Source organism: Melitaea cinxia, chromosome 23 (assembly GCF_905220565.1).
Source record: "Melitaea cinxia chromosome 23, ilMelCinx1.1, whole genome shotgun sequence".
Taxonomy (NCBI): Eukaryota; Metazoa; Arthropoda; class Insecta; order Lepidoptera; family Nymphalidae; genus Melitaea; species Melitaea cinxia.
In genome coordinates this window covers 3,619,123-3,636,158 of record NC_059416.1, presented here as the reverse complement: position 1 = coordinate 3,636,158, position 17,036 = coordinate 3,619,123, and the positions used below count along the sequence as shown (strand labels likewise).

At 35.2% G+C, this 17,036-nt stretch overlaps 1 protein-coding gene across 1 annotated transcript; it reads left to right on the top strand.

The window, feature by feature from the left end:
* The first annotated feature begins 1,756 nt into the window (after nucleotides 1-1,756).
* LOC123665178 (vacuolar protein sorting-associated protein 16B) lies at nucleotides 1,757-16,297 on the top strand. The gene is made up of 11 exons (XM_045599522.1): nucleotides 1,757-1,905; nucleotides 2,626-2,764; nucleotides 3,720-3,904; nucleotides 7,439-7,575; nucleotides 7,862-7,889; nucleotides 8,060-8,210; nucleotides 13,011-13,147; nucleotides 13,349-13,438; nucleotides 13,572-13,727; nucleotides 14,979-15,104; nucleotides 16,146-16,297. The coding sequence occupies exons 1-11, from the start codon at nucleotides 1,780-1,782 to the stop codon at nucleotides 16,164-16,166; spliced, it is 1,296 nt and encodes a 431-aa protein (XP_045455478.1). The 5' UTR covers nucleotides 1,757-1,779; the 3' UTR covers nucleotides 16,167-16,297.
* Nucleotides 16,298-17,036: the final 739 nt, after the last annotated feature.

Here is a 17,036-nt window from a genome sequence, read left to right as displayed (position 1 = left end):
TACCAAGTAAAATGAAGATAAAGGTACTTAAATATGTTTGTATATATTTTATTTCAGCTCGTGAATCACTTCAGCAGTTGATGTATACATCTACAAGCATTGTAGAAAATATTAATAAGTACTATTTAGCATTAAATACAATATCATAAAATTATTTTGTGTTTGTGTCTATATTTTTAAAATGTTATCTGACTTTGGTAAAAAAAAAATCTTTCATTGGCTATATTACAAACATTTTATTAAATACTTTATATTACATACAGTTTTCCCTAATGTTATTTCATGATTCATGCCTACGCACAATTAACCAGCCATGGGATCTCAGAGAAATCGAGGGAAACTCTCGAAAATCCGCAATAACTTTTTACTGGGTGTACCGATTTTGATAATTTTTAATTTAATCGAAAACTGATGTTTATCATGTGGTCACATATAAATTTTATCGAGATCTGATAACTACTTTTTGAGTAATCTTTGATAACGCGTAGTTGCTTGACTATTTTGTCGTCGATCTACGTTGTATTACTTGTCGATGTAATTGAAGTCGGTTTTTTTTTTCGTTTGCGAGCATACACAATTATTAACATAAACTGTAGATTATTTATCTTTGAATTATTTATATATTATTAAATTATTTATAGATTATTAATATATTATTTACTTCCTTCCTAAAACTATACAACCAATATTAATATAATTGAGAAAGAAAAAGTATTAAATTATTTATACATTATTAATATATGTTATAATCTCTTCCTAAAACTATAAAATTAATATACCATAATTGGAAAAAACAATTATACATTATATATATGATTGTTATATAATTTCTTCCTAAAACGATATAATTAATACAACCATAATTGATATGTTTCTTAGATGTGACGTTTATTTGACCGTTTCCGTGCACTAAAAAGTCATTAACATCGTACCTAATACATTTTCTCCAACAGCAGATCAAATCATTTTTTCTTAAACATTGCAATTGTAAGGTCTTTTAAGGTATCGGGCAATGTGTTATGAATTTTTATAGCCATATACAGTATACATTTTTTTTTATATAAAGAGTTAGTTTTTGAAATTGGTACATATAACTTTTGTGGATATCTTATTGTTCGTGATATCATATCTGAATTAGCCTTGAAGAGATACAAATGCTTTTCTTACGTATAGTAGAAGAACTTATAGATGAACCTTAATTAAAAAAATAGCATGTTTTAGAAATAAAAAAGGACATGGGTTTAAAAAGCCCGTGGATGTATATTAATTATATTAAAAAAAATATATTTCTTCAACGGCTATAACGAGTCGGAAAGGTGTGGCCTGTTTGATTATTGCTGGCCCAATTAGATATACGAGTTCATCAAAAGACGAAATACTCATTCTGTAGTATGAAAAAAATTTATCTGGATAACATGTGAGTTTAGAATGCAATGTACGATGCTTCCCATATTCTAATCTATTACTTAATATATGTGCACCCAAAATTTTCTTTTTTGTTTTCATCTTCTTTTTATTATTAGAGCAATTAGAGCGTTTTTTTCCGCATTTTCACGCACACGCACCGCGCTAGCAACACTGTCACTGATTAAATCGAATAGTCTGCGGCTAACCAACCAACAAAATAAAGTTGATCAACTAAGTTGTAAACGTCCGCACACGTACCTACGCAATTTAGTTGTTCGGTAGTCGGCCAACTTAATTGTAAGTGTGAGGGAGCACTAAGGCAGTAATTAATTGACATTTGACAATTTCATATTGACGTTTAACATTTATTGAATGTGTTTATTTACTGAAATTGAAAGTTTTATGTATTTTTACATATTTTGTCTAAATATGTCCGATGATGACTATTGGAATACTAGCGAAACAAAAGCAAAAGCCTTTAGCTTTGACGATGATGTGGTAAATAAATTTTTTCCTCATTATTTATGAAAAAACTTAAAAATTTAGAATGAGATAAACCAGTTTAAGACTGCTTTTTTATTTCCATATACAAATAAGTAATGTTTAAATCGGAGTAAAAGAAAGCTTTTCGCTTCAATGTAACATATTATTCTTAAAGTATTAACTAAACTCACTGCTTTGTAAAGATATTATTTCTGTAAGTTGATGGAATAAGGTTTTATTATATAGATTATTGTGAAACGTAAATGTCAAATAATAATTTTTGAATTATAAAATACCTAGCCCAGAGGTACCCAAACTTTTTTGTGTTATAGACCCCTTGCCATGGTTTTGGGTAGGCCTACCTTACTTACCTGATATTGATTTCTTGTAAATTTCTAACTGGTATATAATTATGTGTAGGTTTTTACAAGTTCCAAATGTATTGCGACCACTAAGCGAATGTCTACATCCTACAACTTACACAATTTTATAAACAAATATAAAAAAAAAATTACTTTATATTGTAAGATAGTATAATGTATATAAATAGGTACTATCAGTATATGTTGAGATCCACTATTGTGGACCCCCATTTTCATTTAATGGACCCCCAATTTTTTTATAGATCTTGCAGGTTGTCATAGACCATTGCGGGTCGATAAAGACCACTGAGAATCACTGATCTAGCCTGTATATGAGTGTGTTTTTTTACATTTTGCTATTTATTCATTTCAGTTATCTACTCAAGAAATCTTAGCAATCGGTCAAAAATCCTATCCCGGACAAACAGACAATGTTTTTAGTTCAACTGTAAGCACTAACAAAAACCTACTGCCATTATCTAGTCTAGTGTCACCGAAAGTTTTAGATTTAAGTAAGTATTAATATCAAAATTTAATCCTCAATGAAAGCTACTGTTTGTTAGTTAGAATCATACTACTGACAAATTATATCGCTTTCAAGTAGTGTTGTCTTGCTGTTCAGATTAAGGGAACCAGAGATCCTGGGTAATTATTGCTGACCCTATCTTGAAGCTCTGGATTCCAACTGGCTACTACTTGACAACGTTTTATTTATTGTTTAGCTGTGATCTTCTAAAATGAGGTACTGTTTTAAATGGGCTGCTTCAGAAAAGAAAAAAAATCAGAGTAATAACTTTAACTCTGACAACTGAGTAAGCTCTGATCCTTCGCCTACTGGAGAAAGAGGCTCAACAATGGGATATTACAAGCTGAAGCGATTCTTCGTATTTACTAAATTATTCACTGCAGATTTTAAATCTTTACAAAATGAATGAAGTAAACAAATTAGTTTGTAGGGTAGATATAAATGAATACTTGTAGCACTAGTACTTATCAAATTGTGACGGTACCATAATATAATTTCTTTAGTATTGATTTTTATTTCATTGTAATAGGTTAAGTTTGGAAATATGTTTGGTAAACATTATTATTATTAAATATAATTTGCAAATGTTTTTTGTACTATGAAGTTTTTGGTTTTATTATTATTAATATTTTAATTTACAGATTATTTATTAGCTTACATTATCTTCATCATAAACTATATAATGTCCCTGTTATTTGACGAAATCATATATTATGTTATTATTAAAAAAGAAATGATATTAAGAAAATGATAAAAATAATGCACAGATAAATAAAAAGAGGATATTTAATAAAGAAACATTAAATTTAAAAAAAAAATTATGTAAGTTTGTGACAAGTTTATAATTTACAAACTTGCCATAATCATAATCTAAAAATGTTAACAAAAATATTACAATTAATTCATACTAAGGAAATTATATACATTTTATTAATTTTCAGTTGTGCTCGCTCAATCCGGTAAAGACCCCAAAGATAAGGCAGAATCGGACCAAACAGTGGCAGTTACATTAAAAAGGCTTATTTTAGGCCGAAGTGTCACCTTACACTCTCATCGTAGCTTGAAATCTAAGACCGAGTTACTTGATGGGGCTATAGCTGTTGGCGACGGCAATGCCATATTAACTGTAAGTATATGTTTGAAATTAAATTGATTTAGTTACGCTGTTTGCCTGTAACTCATTTGCTTAATAGATAGTTCTACTTTATTAAATAAAGGCAATGATTTAGATGATGGATATAAGTTGAGGAATGGTCTAATTTTAGTATGGAAAATGGTTGGTGATAGAAATTCGTCGTAACTACAGTGTTATACATAAAACAAATCGTAATGTATCTGTGAACTGCTGGACAATTTTTGTATTTTTACCCACATGTTGATAGTTTCTCATGTAAGTGACTGTATTTTCAATGAGAAAATAAATATTCTTTAAACCTATTTCATACAAAAAGACTATTATATTGTATTACTAGCTTTCCGCCCCGGCTTTGCATGGGTATTTAACAAAAATTTCCAATCCGCATTTTTTTTTAAATAACTTCTTTCCTTTTCGTTTCGAAATCGCTTGTTTCGCTATTCAAATCGAACTATTTCTGGCGGGCGTCACCGGGCTCTTATATATTCAGAAAGCAAGGCTCTAGGATATTCGAGAAAGTTTGAGAATATTTTCTTTCTCACACCTAGAATGTTCTCGACATTATCGTCCGCCGTAACAATAGGTTCTGCAGCTGTAGCATACGTGCTAATAGCGCGAAATTTAAAAACTTAAATTTCAAAATGTTTTCAGAACTAATTTGAATAACTAAAATTATGTTGCTTTAACTCCAAAATATAAGTTAGCTACTGCTGTTAAATACATAAAATTTAATAACCTTATTATAGTAACAAATGTAATTTAAGACTATTGAAATTGGAATTTTAAATTTCGCGCCATTATTACACATGCTGCAATTGCTCGCAGCGCCTTTTGAAATGCAACCCCAATAATAGTTGTTCTGAATGAAGTTCAAATACTCGACAACAGATGGCACCACTACACTTAATTTCCAAGTTGAAAGGTTGGAAAAGCCCTTATATCTTTAAAAACACGCCCTTTAGGTTAAAACGGGAACTTTCTTGTTCGAGGGGGGAAAAAGGGCTATCACACTATATAAGTCCCTTTTTCGTGCCGGGACTCCTTTTTAAGTTTACTAGCTTATATTATAGCTTACTATTATAATAATTATTAGATATTTTATATTATTCTGCCCTGCAAATTCTGCAAAAAATTCTCCAGGTAAAAGGCACACCCCGCCTGCCCAGCGTGGTGACTATGGGCAAAACACATGGGTTCATGCGATAGGCTGAAGTGATAAAAAGGCAGTAAATTAAAAATATCAAAATCTAAGAATATTGAGGTCAAAGTTTTAGATTTCTTTGATTAAATCTATTATAATATTAATATAGGTTTAATAAAATAAGTTTTTTCATATCGTCGCTGAATAGGCAAAACTACTAAAGCGCCATTTTGGTCAAAATGAGTTATATATATGGTTCGACTGCATTTTTTTTTCTCTGCCTATTAGTCCGGGTCTCGTGGCGATCAGAGCATTTTTTTGGCGCTTTAGCACTCAAAATGGGGTTAAAATCTCACAAGATGTGTTGCGACTTTTTACTAATGTGTGGCTTACTTCGACACATTTTCGTATAATTGTCGGTTTAGTATTATGCTCGCTGCAACAAGCCCTATTCAGGTTTGTTAGTAATTTTTGAAAGTATACTTTTGATAACCGATGGTATTTATATAACTTTCGCTTGAATCTATTTTTTTACCACGGGTCCTTTAAGTCAAATGAGCTTAAGAAAAAACCACAAGATATGGTGATTTAGTAGTTTCTGCTGATTGAAATCACGTATACTCATGCTTATAAGTAAATAATCTTTCAGCAAGAATCATCAACCATGGCGCTTTAGTATTTTTGCTTTACTCAGTAATTTAAGTAACAGGATATTAGCATTTTTGAGCGGCTGATGTAACAGAAGCAGAAGAGTTAACTGTCAATGGAAAAAACAAAAGTGTGTTAAAAAAGATATATAAAACTCGGCTGCCTATTTCTAAAAAGAAGTACGATGATTTATGGAAATTGTGCACATCAAAAGTAATCGCAGAAGAACACCACGATGAATACAAAAACATGCCTTGTATAGCGAACGTTCAGGACACGCTACCAGACACTGACGAAGAGGATGAGATTAATGAGGATTAAGTAGATTATTATTTCTCAATCAATATTTTATTAGAATTAGAAGTTAATAATGTTCAGTTTTGATCTCTTATTTAAATTACAATAAGTATACTGATTATTGTTAAAATGGAGTCTTGTAATTGTAACTAACTTAAGTAACTCCGTCTAGGATGACTGTTTTGAACGACAGGCGTGATATTGTTATTTTAAACTAAGCTTAGTATAAAAGAACAATATAGCGCCTGAACTGAACAGTGATTCCAGAGGGAGTTATTTGTGTTAGTTGCAATAGCGAAACTCTACATTATGTTTTTATTTAGTACGTTTTTATAAACAAATGTGGAAAATTACGGAGGAAGGTGATTTTTGTTTTATTTATAATCTGAGAAAATGACAATTTTGTTTGAACAAATTTTTTAATTGAATAAAGATTTATGTTAAATTGGTGTTATTTATTTATTATACGGGTTAATATTTCATAATAAACATTTTTGTTGCTCACATTAGTAATAATATTTAGGCTGGAACAAGATAAAAAGTGATGAAAGTATAATCATCCCATTATTTAATTGGCAACTATGTCTTGAAAGTGAAAAGCTTTCGAGATTTCTCTAGTATCCGATGCTGAATGTCTTTTTGCTATATGTCTTTCTGTAGTAGATTTATCTCTTAGTAATTTTCGTTTACGACTATTATATTTTTTAAATAATGTTAGTATTTTTTTCCAAAGAGAATGTTAACACAGTCGAGTCTTTAGTAGTTGGCGACTCCCTAACCGTGAACTTAACGTGGAGGTTAGTAAATTTCCCTTGCTGGTTTTTTTTCAGGACTCAGAGGATTTATCCTAAAGTGACAGCTAACTCCGTAAATAGTTAAAATACGAACAGTGTAATAGATTAATTGCGTAGATAAAATTAAATCATGATTATGTTTCCTTAACAGTTCTTACTTTCACCCAAAAGAAAAAAAGTTGTGACAGATTAAAGCAAAAAAAAAACTTAAAATTGTTTTTTCTCAAAACAGCCCTTGTGCACGTTAGCAGTTTTGCCTATTCAGCGACGATATATTTTACAATTGTAATCATAAAAAATGGCATGGCGCAAACTTTTACAGTTGTAATCATAAAAAATGGCATGGCATCAACTTTTACAGTTGTAATCATAAAAAAGACATGACATCAACATTTAACAAATTCTAGTATTCTAGTAATGCAGTGAATAATGGTTACTGACTTTTACCTAAGAAAGGCAGTTGTGTAAAACATTTTCGATTATAAAGTAAAAACGATAAAATATTTTGTCATTACTTAAATATCTGATAAGTGTTATTAATAGCCTTAATGTAGGTATATTATGAAATGTTAGTCAATAATTACATAAAAGATAGTTTTTTTTCTTGTTTTTTTTTTTTATATGATTGATTCGTTTCTATTTCAGGTTGTGTTATTTTTAATACAGACGCTAAATAAGAAGCTTGTTTATGAACTTCTATCTCTAAGGCCTCTCGCGTTGAATCACTACATTAGTTTCCTTCAAGTGGAAGGAAAAATAACCGACCTCACGGATTTACTTACGTACGTTTCTTTATAATAAAGTAAATTAATATTTTTAAGTTTATATTATATAAAAATGCAAATAAAAAATAAAATTTATTTCAACCATATTATAGTGATTACATTTTAATGAAAATTTTAACTGTAATAAAAAATTAATTAGTTAAAATTTTTATTATATTAAATTAAAATAAATGATATATATTGGAGACGGATACTGGTTAAAAAAAACACATGTAAATTAATTTTATTTGAATGCTATAGCATGATTATTCATTAATCTATTATATGAATGTTTTATTTTCAGAATGTTAGGGCGGAGTCCAGAGGCTGCGGTAATATTAATATAATAAATATAATTCAAAACTTTTTGCACCCGAATTTTTTTATAATTTACCATTATTAAAATATCAAAACTAATACTATATAGATTCAATATTTATTTACTTAGGTCTATGATTTTATTTTTATTTCAAATATATATAACCACAATGTTATTATCCAGGTCTATCAATTCCAACACACAGTCAAGACTCAAGGAAACAGCATTGATGGTTTGTTAAGAAAAATAAATAACTTACTTTCAAATCACTTTAACCAGCCCGGAGTGGACACGCATCAGACTAAAATGGTTTCCGATTATATTAAATTATTGGGTACGTGAAACTGTAAGTTTTATAGTCACTATTAACAATTTTGCTTATTTAACTTTTTACTTGGTCCTTGTTACCCTGTCACATGACGGAATGTAAAATATATTTTTGTATTACATGTATTTTTATATTATATGTACTTTTATACTATATGTATATTGACGCCGCGTTGGCACATCGGTTACAGCCATGGATTGTACCTGTTGCGCTGGCGGTTGCGGGTTCGAACCCCGCACATGACAAACATTTGTATTGGCCATACAGTTGTTTGTCATGGTCTGGGTGTTTGTGCAGTCCTTGTGGGTCTCCCCACTGTGCCTCGGAGAGCACGTTAAGCCGTCGATCCCGGTTGTTATCATGAACACCTGATAGGGATCGTTACTCATAGTAGGGAATATATCCGCCAACCCGCATTGGAACAGCGTGCTGGATTAAGCTCTGATCCTTCTCCTACGAGGGGCGGCTGAAAAATTGTGAGCTATTTGAACGACATCTACCCACTATATAAGCGAAGTTTCACGTCATTAGCTTCATTACGCTTTGAGTAATTGAACCGTAAACATCACCATGTCTGAGTCATCACTGCACTTAACGAAGTTTGAGCATCGCGCCGTCATCAAATTCCTCGTTAAAAAGGGGAAATCAGCAAAAGAAATTTTTGAAGAAACTTCTAGTGTAATACGGAGAATCTGAACCGTCGTCAGCCACGGTTAAACGATGGACACGCCTATTCCAACAAGCCAGAGAGACTATGGAAGATGACCCCCGCTCGGGTCGGCCGAACCCGCAATCACCGATGAAAACATCGAAAAAGTAAAAAAAATTGTACTGGACGATCGCCGAATAAAATTGTGGCAGATAGCAGAAGAGCTTGGCTTTAGTAAGGAACGAGTTGGAGATATTATTGTTACGAACACACAACGAAACTAGCGCCATCTAGCGGCAACCATTGAAACCACACAAAGACAGCGATAGCATGAAACTCTCTACTCAATACTAGATGGCGTTAGAGGAACTACTGTGGAACTATATAGAAGTATAGTCTCGAAAACCGGGTACATACGCGAACTTTCCAGAATGGTCTGAGCCTCGTGTCGGCCGATATAAATAGCCGCAGGTAGGCGAGCGAGGCAGTTCAGTTTGAGCGATCTTTGAGGCGACTTCAAAGTGAAAACTAGTGATCAAGAGTGGTACCAGCGAAACCTACGACATTGGCTACGACTTAGGACATCGTTAGTGCTTAGTGTTTGAACCTAGTGCTTTGTGTCGGACCTAGTGCTAGTGAATAAAGTCTTGAAAAGAGGCAGCAGGTCTTTCTCTCCAAATCCTTCGAACCCTAACACGTAACAACTGGTGTCAGAAGTGAGATTTGGAGATGCCATTGACTCCGAGAGAAGACTTCAAGGACTTCAAGGGCGTCAGGACAAGGGCACAACGAGCTGCGAAGGCCACACCTACTGGGGACCAAGCTCCGCCCACCGTGGACCAAGCCCCGCCCACTGACCCCGCCTATCATGTCCCGCCCACTGACCACGCCCCCCAGGCCCCGCCTACTTGGACTCAGGCCCCGCCTACTCGGGCTCAGGCCCGCCCACTCATAGTCAGACCCCGCCCACTCGGGCTCAGGCCCGCCTACTCAGACTCAGGCTCCGCCTACTTTGTCTCAAGCCCCGCCCACTGGATCCGCCCACCTTACCACGCCCACCAGTGACACCGCAGCTTCTACAGACTCTCAAGTGGCTCTTCAATTATGAAGTTTCATTAAATTAATGGAGCTGCAAAGGGCTGAAATTCGTAGTGCTTTGCAAGAATCACAAGAGCAAACAAGTTTCAAATTGCAAGAATCACAAGAGCAACAAAAGGCTGAAATTCGTGGTGCTTTGCAAGAATCACAAGAGCAACAAAAGGCAGAAATTCGTGGTGCTTTGCAAGAATTACAAGAGCAAACAAGTTTCAAATTGCAAGAATTACAAGAGCAATAAAAAGAGCTCCAAGAAAAAACGCTTTGGGCTATAAAAGATGTTAGCGACGCGGTGACTAAGCTTCGAAAAGATATCGACGTAGTGGAAGAACGAGTTACCGGGTTAGGATTGGATCTTGAAAATGTGAAAACCGGCCTCACTGAACTAAAGAAGAGAGTAGTACGCCTTGAAACCATAGGAATTGCGATGTCTAGTGGAACTACCGGAGTGGCGCAAGGACCAAAAGTGAAAGTGCCGCCATACGACGGCACTACTTCGTGGAACGCTTATCGTCGACAATTCCAGACTGTTGCTACTGCGAACGGATGGACGGAAGAGCAATGCCTGACCGCTCTCACTGTTGCGCTCAGAGGGAAAGCTTTGTCTGTCCTGGAAGCACTGCCAGGAAATGGGTTCCAAGACTTGATGGAGGCACTTGAATCCCGATACGGGGAGCGACACCTGGAGCACGTATTCCGTGCCCAACTGCGTGACAGAGTCCAACGTTCAGGAGAAGGACTTCAACAATGGGCGTTGGAAATCGAAAAACTCGTCAGGAAGTCATACCCAGGAGCCGACATCAAGATGGTAAACACGAATATTGTTCAAGCATTTGTCGACGGAATCAAAGACCTGGAGGTCAGAGCTGCAGTGAGGCTTCGTCACCATACCTCGATAAAGGAAACATTGGCGCATGCTTTGGAGGTCGAGGCTGTTCGCCATGACATACGGCAGACCCATAAGATCCGCGTGGTCTCTGAGGAAGTCAAGGAGGTTAAGGCTCCTACGAAAAAAAGTGCTGGAGTTATGTGCTACAAGTGCGGCGAGAGGGGCCATCTTCAGCTCAACTGTCCGCAGAAGAAGACCCAGATAGCAAGGATGAAGAGGATCGAGGAACAAATAGAGGAGCTGAAAAAGCAAGGGGCTTCGCCCCCTGCCCGGGATCAGGAGTATGACTTCAAGGCGAAACACCGCAGCGGAAAGGAGCATGGGAATGCCGACGCACTCTCACGAAGGCAGTTTTCGGAAGTCTGCAAACATTGTGTTAAGCAGGAATCTAATGAAGTAACATTACAGCTAACAAGAACAAGTCCTTTGGGTATCTGGGAGAATGATGCTATGAGGGAAGCTCAAGAAAGAGATGACGACCTTCGGCACATCGTCACATGGAAGAAACGGGGTGACGTAAAACCAATCTGGAGTGAGGTTGCACCCACTGGCGCTGTCACTAAGGCGTACTGGGCTCAATGGGACAGTCTGATACTTCAAAACGGAATACTCTACCGCAAATGGGAGAAGACTAACGGCAGAGAGTTCCACCTTCAGATAATTGTCCCAAGAACGAGAGTACCAGATGTTCTCCGTGAAATACATGATGGCGTATCAGGAGGTCATCTAAGTGTCAAAAGGACGTTAACAAAAGTGCGAGAACGATTTTACTGGTTGCATTGTCGAGATGATGTACAGGATTGGTGCCGCAAATGTACTACTTGCGCTGCTGTAAAAGGACCACAGACCAGGAGCCGTGGGAACCTGCGGTTGTATAACGTCGGTGCACCGTGGGAACGAATTGCAGTTGACGTAGCGGGGCCATTTCCTGTAACGGAATCGGGAAACAAGTATTTTATGGTTGTCATGGACTAATTCACCAAATGGCCCGAAGTGTTCACCATACCAAACCAAGAAGCTACAACAGTCGCTTCTAAGTTAGTTGAAGAAGTGATATGTCGCTTTGGTGTGCCTCTAGAAATCCATTCTGATCAGGGCAGGAACTTCGAATCGCAAGTATTCCAGGAAGTGTGCAGAATTTTGGGCATGCATAAGACGAGGACCACCGCGTACCATCCACAGTCTGATGGAATGGTTGAGAGATTTAACCAGACCCTTGAGAGGCATTTGGCGAAATTGGTAGACGACAGACAAAAGGATTGGGACAAGTATATACCACTCTTCCTTCTGTCGTACCGAACCGCCGAGCATGAGAGCATAAAAGCTACCCCGGCGTATGTCAATTACGGTAGAGAATTACGGATACCAGTAGACCTATTGACTGGAGGGTCACCGGAGGAACCAAATACCGTACAAGACTATGTCAGCGATATGCTCATAGATTACCTTCCAAAAAAAACTATAATAAATGCAGAGTATTATACTGGGCTTTTAAAAAAAGTTCGCGAAGCCATTGTCGAAAAAAGAAGAGGTAAAATCAGCCAAGGAATTTTGTTTATGCAAGACAACACGCCGGTTCAACGGCGCGCATTGCGAGGCAAGCCTTGCGAGAAACTGGCTTTGATGAAGTGAATCACCCTCTCCCTATAGTCCAGATCTGGCACCTAGCGATTATTTTTTATTTAAAAATTTGAAAAAAGACTTACGGGGACGAAGATTTGGGGATGATGAAGAGATGAAGGTGGCCGTTAATGAACATTTTCTAGCCAAAGACGCGGGTTACTTTTTATCAGGGATACAAGCCCTCTATAAAAGATGTCAAAGGTGCATTGAAGTCCAGGGGGACTATATTGAAAAATAAATTTTATTTATAATTTTATCTAGACTCTTAATGCCCTAGGCTCAGAACTTTTCAGCCACCCCTCGTACATGGGGAAAGAGGCCTATGCCCAGTAGTGGGATATTACAGGCTGAAGCATGTATATTTGTTACTTAATAAATTATGCGTCTATATCAGCCGGCTATTACCTAAAACTGATATTTAAACAAAAAAAGCCTACTTTTGTATTGTATTTTGTATTTTTTTTTTTTCTTTATAGAAAAGAGTACACTGTTAAATTATGCATTGTGTTTATAACTATCGATACTATATGTCTGTTATACTATATGACAGAGTGGCAGAAATGTGCCAATAAAACGGAGCTGAACAACAAATCAACACTGCACTGCCTGTCGTATTGTTGTACGAACCATTGGACCGAAGGAGCTGGTAATATGATGTCACCGCTCACGCTTTGCCAACGACAACAAGTGAGACTTAATATATTTTATAATATTACTAGCCGTGCCCTGCGATTCCACCCGCGTTAATTGGACGGGGAAAAAAATACCCTTCCTCTGTAAATGGGCTATCTATGATAAAAATGATTTTTCAATTCGAACCAGTTTTATTTACCACCTTTGTAAATAAAAAATATACTATAATATAATAACTATACAGGTATTTTACAGGTGACTCCATTGCAGTACGACTGGGTTGTGTTAAACGTTCACGCCAATTCTAACAAGTGGGACATCGTTGAATCTTTGTTTACGAAAAAAGTTAGTTTTGTTAAGTAGTTTTAGTAGTAGTTGTAAAGTTTGTGTTTCATTAACTATTATAACTAATAATAATCGAGTAATTGAAAATTTATGTAAAATAAGGAGCATAAATTAAAACTAATAAATCCAACAGGATTGGCTGGGACGTACAACGGTATCATCACACATACCAATTGAGACTCTACTGTCTAGATTGAGTGAACTGTCTGCCAGTAAGCAAATGCTGGCCACTTGCCTCAACAAGATACAGAGCTCCGAAGATAGGCTGCGATTAGCTCAGAAATATAAGGTAAGAAAGATAAATTTATTCAATTTAAGTAGAAAAAGAAAATACACTTTAGTAAAACAACACTTACGTCAGACCAAAATCTTGTTAGAATGGAAGTCAGTCTGATGTTATAAATGAGTTTACATTATACGCCAATTTAGATTTCTCTCTCTCTCTTTCTCTCTCTCTTGTCTCCCTCATGTCTGAGGATTGTGGTCAGCATCAGGGTTGCATCTGGAGCGGATGACTTACCTCCACCGGTCTCTATCCATGGCGTCTCTTAAAACTTCTGTAAAACTTAGATTGGCAGATGAGTTTTTGACTTGGTCTGCCCATCTCGTTGGTGAACGACCGCGCGATCTTTTGCCCTCCGTGTTCCCAACCACAATCAATTTAGATTTATTACATCATCATCATCATTCCAGCCTATTGCAGTCCACTGCTGGACATAGGCCTCCACAAGTTCGCGCCAAAAATGCGTGAACTCATGTGTTTTGCCCAGTCACCACGCTGGGCAGGCGGTTTGGTGACCGCAGGGCTAGCTTTGTCGCACCGAAGACGCTGCTGCCCGTCTTCGGCCTATGTGTTTCAAAGGCAGCGGTTAGATAGTTATCCCGCCATCGGTCGGCTTCTTAAGTTTTAAGGTGGTAGTGGAACCTTGTTATCCCTTAGTCACCTCTTACGACACCCACGGGAAAAGAGGGGGTGGCTATATTCTTTGGTGCCGTAGCCACACAGCACAGACTTATTACATAGCATGATTAATTTTCAAAACTAGCCATTTAATATATTATAGTTGTTTCAATAGTATAATTTATTATTCTTTGGTTATGGTAACATTGAAGTCATTTAGATTACATTAACTTTTAATAAAAGTCCATTTACTATAGTATAACAATGACATATTTTTTCTTATACCATTAAGGTGATTAGCAATTTTACTTGCAGCTTAATTATAACCGGTTACTGTAGCCTAAGACTGCCTGCAAGACTAGAACCCCTGCAACTACTGCAGTTAATAAAGCCCATCGCTAGGAGTTTTGACCACCTTACTCACCACAGGAACACAAGAACGACTTGAGAACAGTATTATTTAGCTGTGATCTTCTGTAAGTTTGAGGTACTTCCCCAGATGAGTTGCTCCAGATTTTGAGCAGGCTATTTTCTGCTAGGCCATATCTCAATTACCGAAAAATCAACTACTTAGACAACTATATACACAACTATGTAGTCAAAAATAAAATGTTAGAACAATATTTTTTTGCCTTTTAGGTACATGCCGTAGTGATAGAAACTTTAGCAAAACAGAAAGATAGATTAACTTTAACTAATTATAAGATGACCTTGAACCCGCAATCTGAGGAATATATTCTCGCTGAGAACACGCTCAGAGATGCTGTGAGTATACAATAATAATTCATGTTTGATGTGTACTTGTACAAATAAATTTTAAACTTATAAAATTATTAATTCATTTTCATTTACAAAGGGAAACGATAAAAGAGTTGATATAACACATTAAAGTGAGAATTTAAAAATTAAAAAAAATAGGAGCTGCTTTGAGCCAACTTGATATTTGTTCTGTTGAATATATTATGTATATTCTAGCAATATAATTTGTGTTCAAAAGTTTGTTGTATTAAAGAACCGTTGTTAACTAGTAATCTGGAAACGATGGCTAAATATCAAAATGTGCTAAGCGCTCTAGTATATGATTACGTGACTTCTGATATTGTTTGAATGTTGCAATGTAAAAAGTTTTATAATTGTGTCATATTTTGGTTGCTTTCCATTTACTAACACAGAGGGTCTCTGCGTTACACTGCCAAAGATTGACATGTTTAAGAGCGTTACGTGGAAAAGTGTAGTGTCTGAAAACCAAACTAGATGGCATTTTCATCGGTGCATTTTCAACAACGTTCGAAAGTGTCATTGATGGAAAATGCTTTGTCGAACACTGTGTTGCACAGCGTCACTTTTTGTGTAATTGGAAAGTTACCTTTATCATCCTAGTGTTTAAATGTTATGCTTATAGCAGTTATGTGTTTGATCAATAATTGTGTTTTCTCGCAAACGAAAAAAAAAATAACAACTTTAATTACATCGACAAGTAATACAACGTAGGTAGATGAAAATATAGTCGAATAGTAAAGTAAATACATAATGAGAGACTCTCAAGAATTAGTTTTCAGATCTCAATGTAATTTAAATTCGACCACATAATCGTCACCAGTTTTCAATTAAAAAATGAAAGTCATCAAAATCAGTACGCCCAGTGAAAAGCTATGACACCAAACATAAAAATACAGTCGAATTGCGAACCCCTCCTATTTTGAAGTCTGTTAAAAAACGTCTAAATTTAAATTTAGAATTTTTTTTTTTTATATATCCATACTTTTCAATTGATTTTATTTAACCTTAATCATGTTTTATTTTCAGTCAGTAAAATGGAAAAATTAAAGAAAATTCAGTCGTGATTGAGAAAACAAAGCTTGACGTGACTACTAATTAATAATCGTCTACTATAAGATAAAAAATATATTAAATTATTATAATGTATTCTTTTTAATAAAAATGTTATTTAAATGAAACTAGTTTTTTTTTCTAACCACTGAATCACTATTATCGTCCATACTTTGATTAAATATAATTCTACGATTATAATTAACTCTATTATAATAACAGTTAGTGTTTTTTTTTAAATATTATTATTAAAAAAATAAAAAAATAAATAAATTTAATATCATCATATTAATTAATCGAATATTTTTATTAAAAAATTACTTACTTAAAAACTTACTTTTAAGTAATAGTTAGTTAGTTATTTATGAATATATACATGTTTACAAGCATGATATAAAACAAAAAGTTATCTATATATATAATACGTGCAGCAAAAATTTTGTACCCCTTTTTACAAAAATCACGTGGAAGGTAGAGTATGAAATTTCGTACACTTATATAGAGAACTAGCTTTTGCCTGCGGATTCGCTCGCGCAGGAAACCTACCCAAGGAAGTAGTACCTAAGGGTTAAGACTATTTATTTTTTCAACAGGAGTTCAAAGTTTGTATTGGGAAATAATTTAATTAATTTTATGTCATGTCCGCCGTCTTAGACTTCGAAATAACTTCCATTTTCGCAATCAACGTCCCTAAAAACATAAATAGCGAAACCCGTGTCGATTATTAGGTTTATTTACCCCATTTCACCCCCTAAGGGGTTGATTTTCGGAAAATCACGACAGACGTATTTGCTTATTTATTTTTGGGAGTACTCCTACGAAGTTTTTCAATTCGAAATGTCTATTTAATATTGTTTCACCATACAA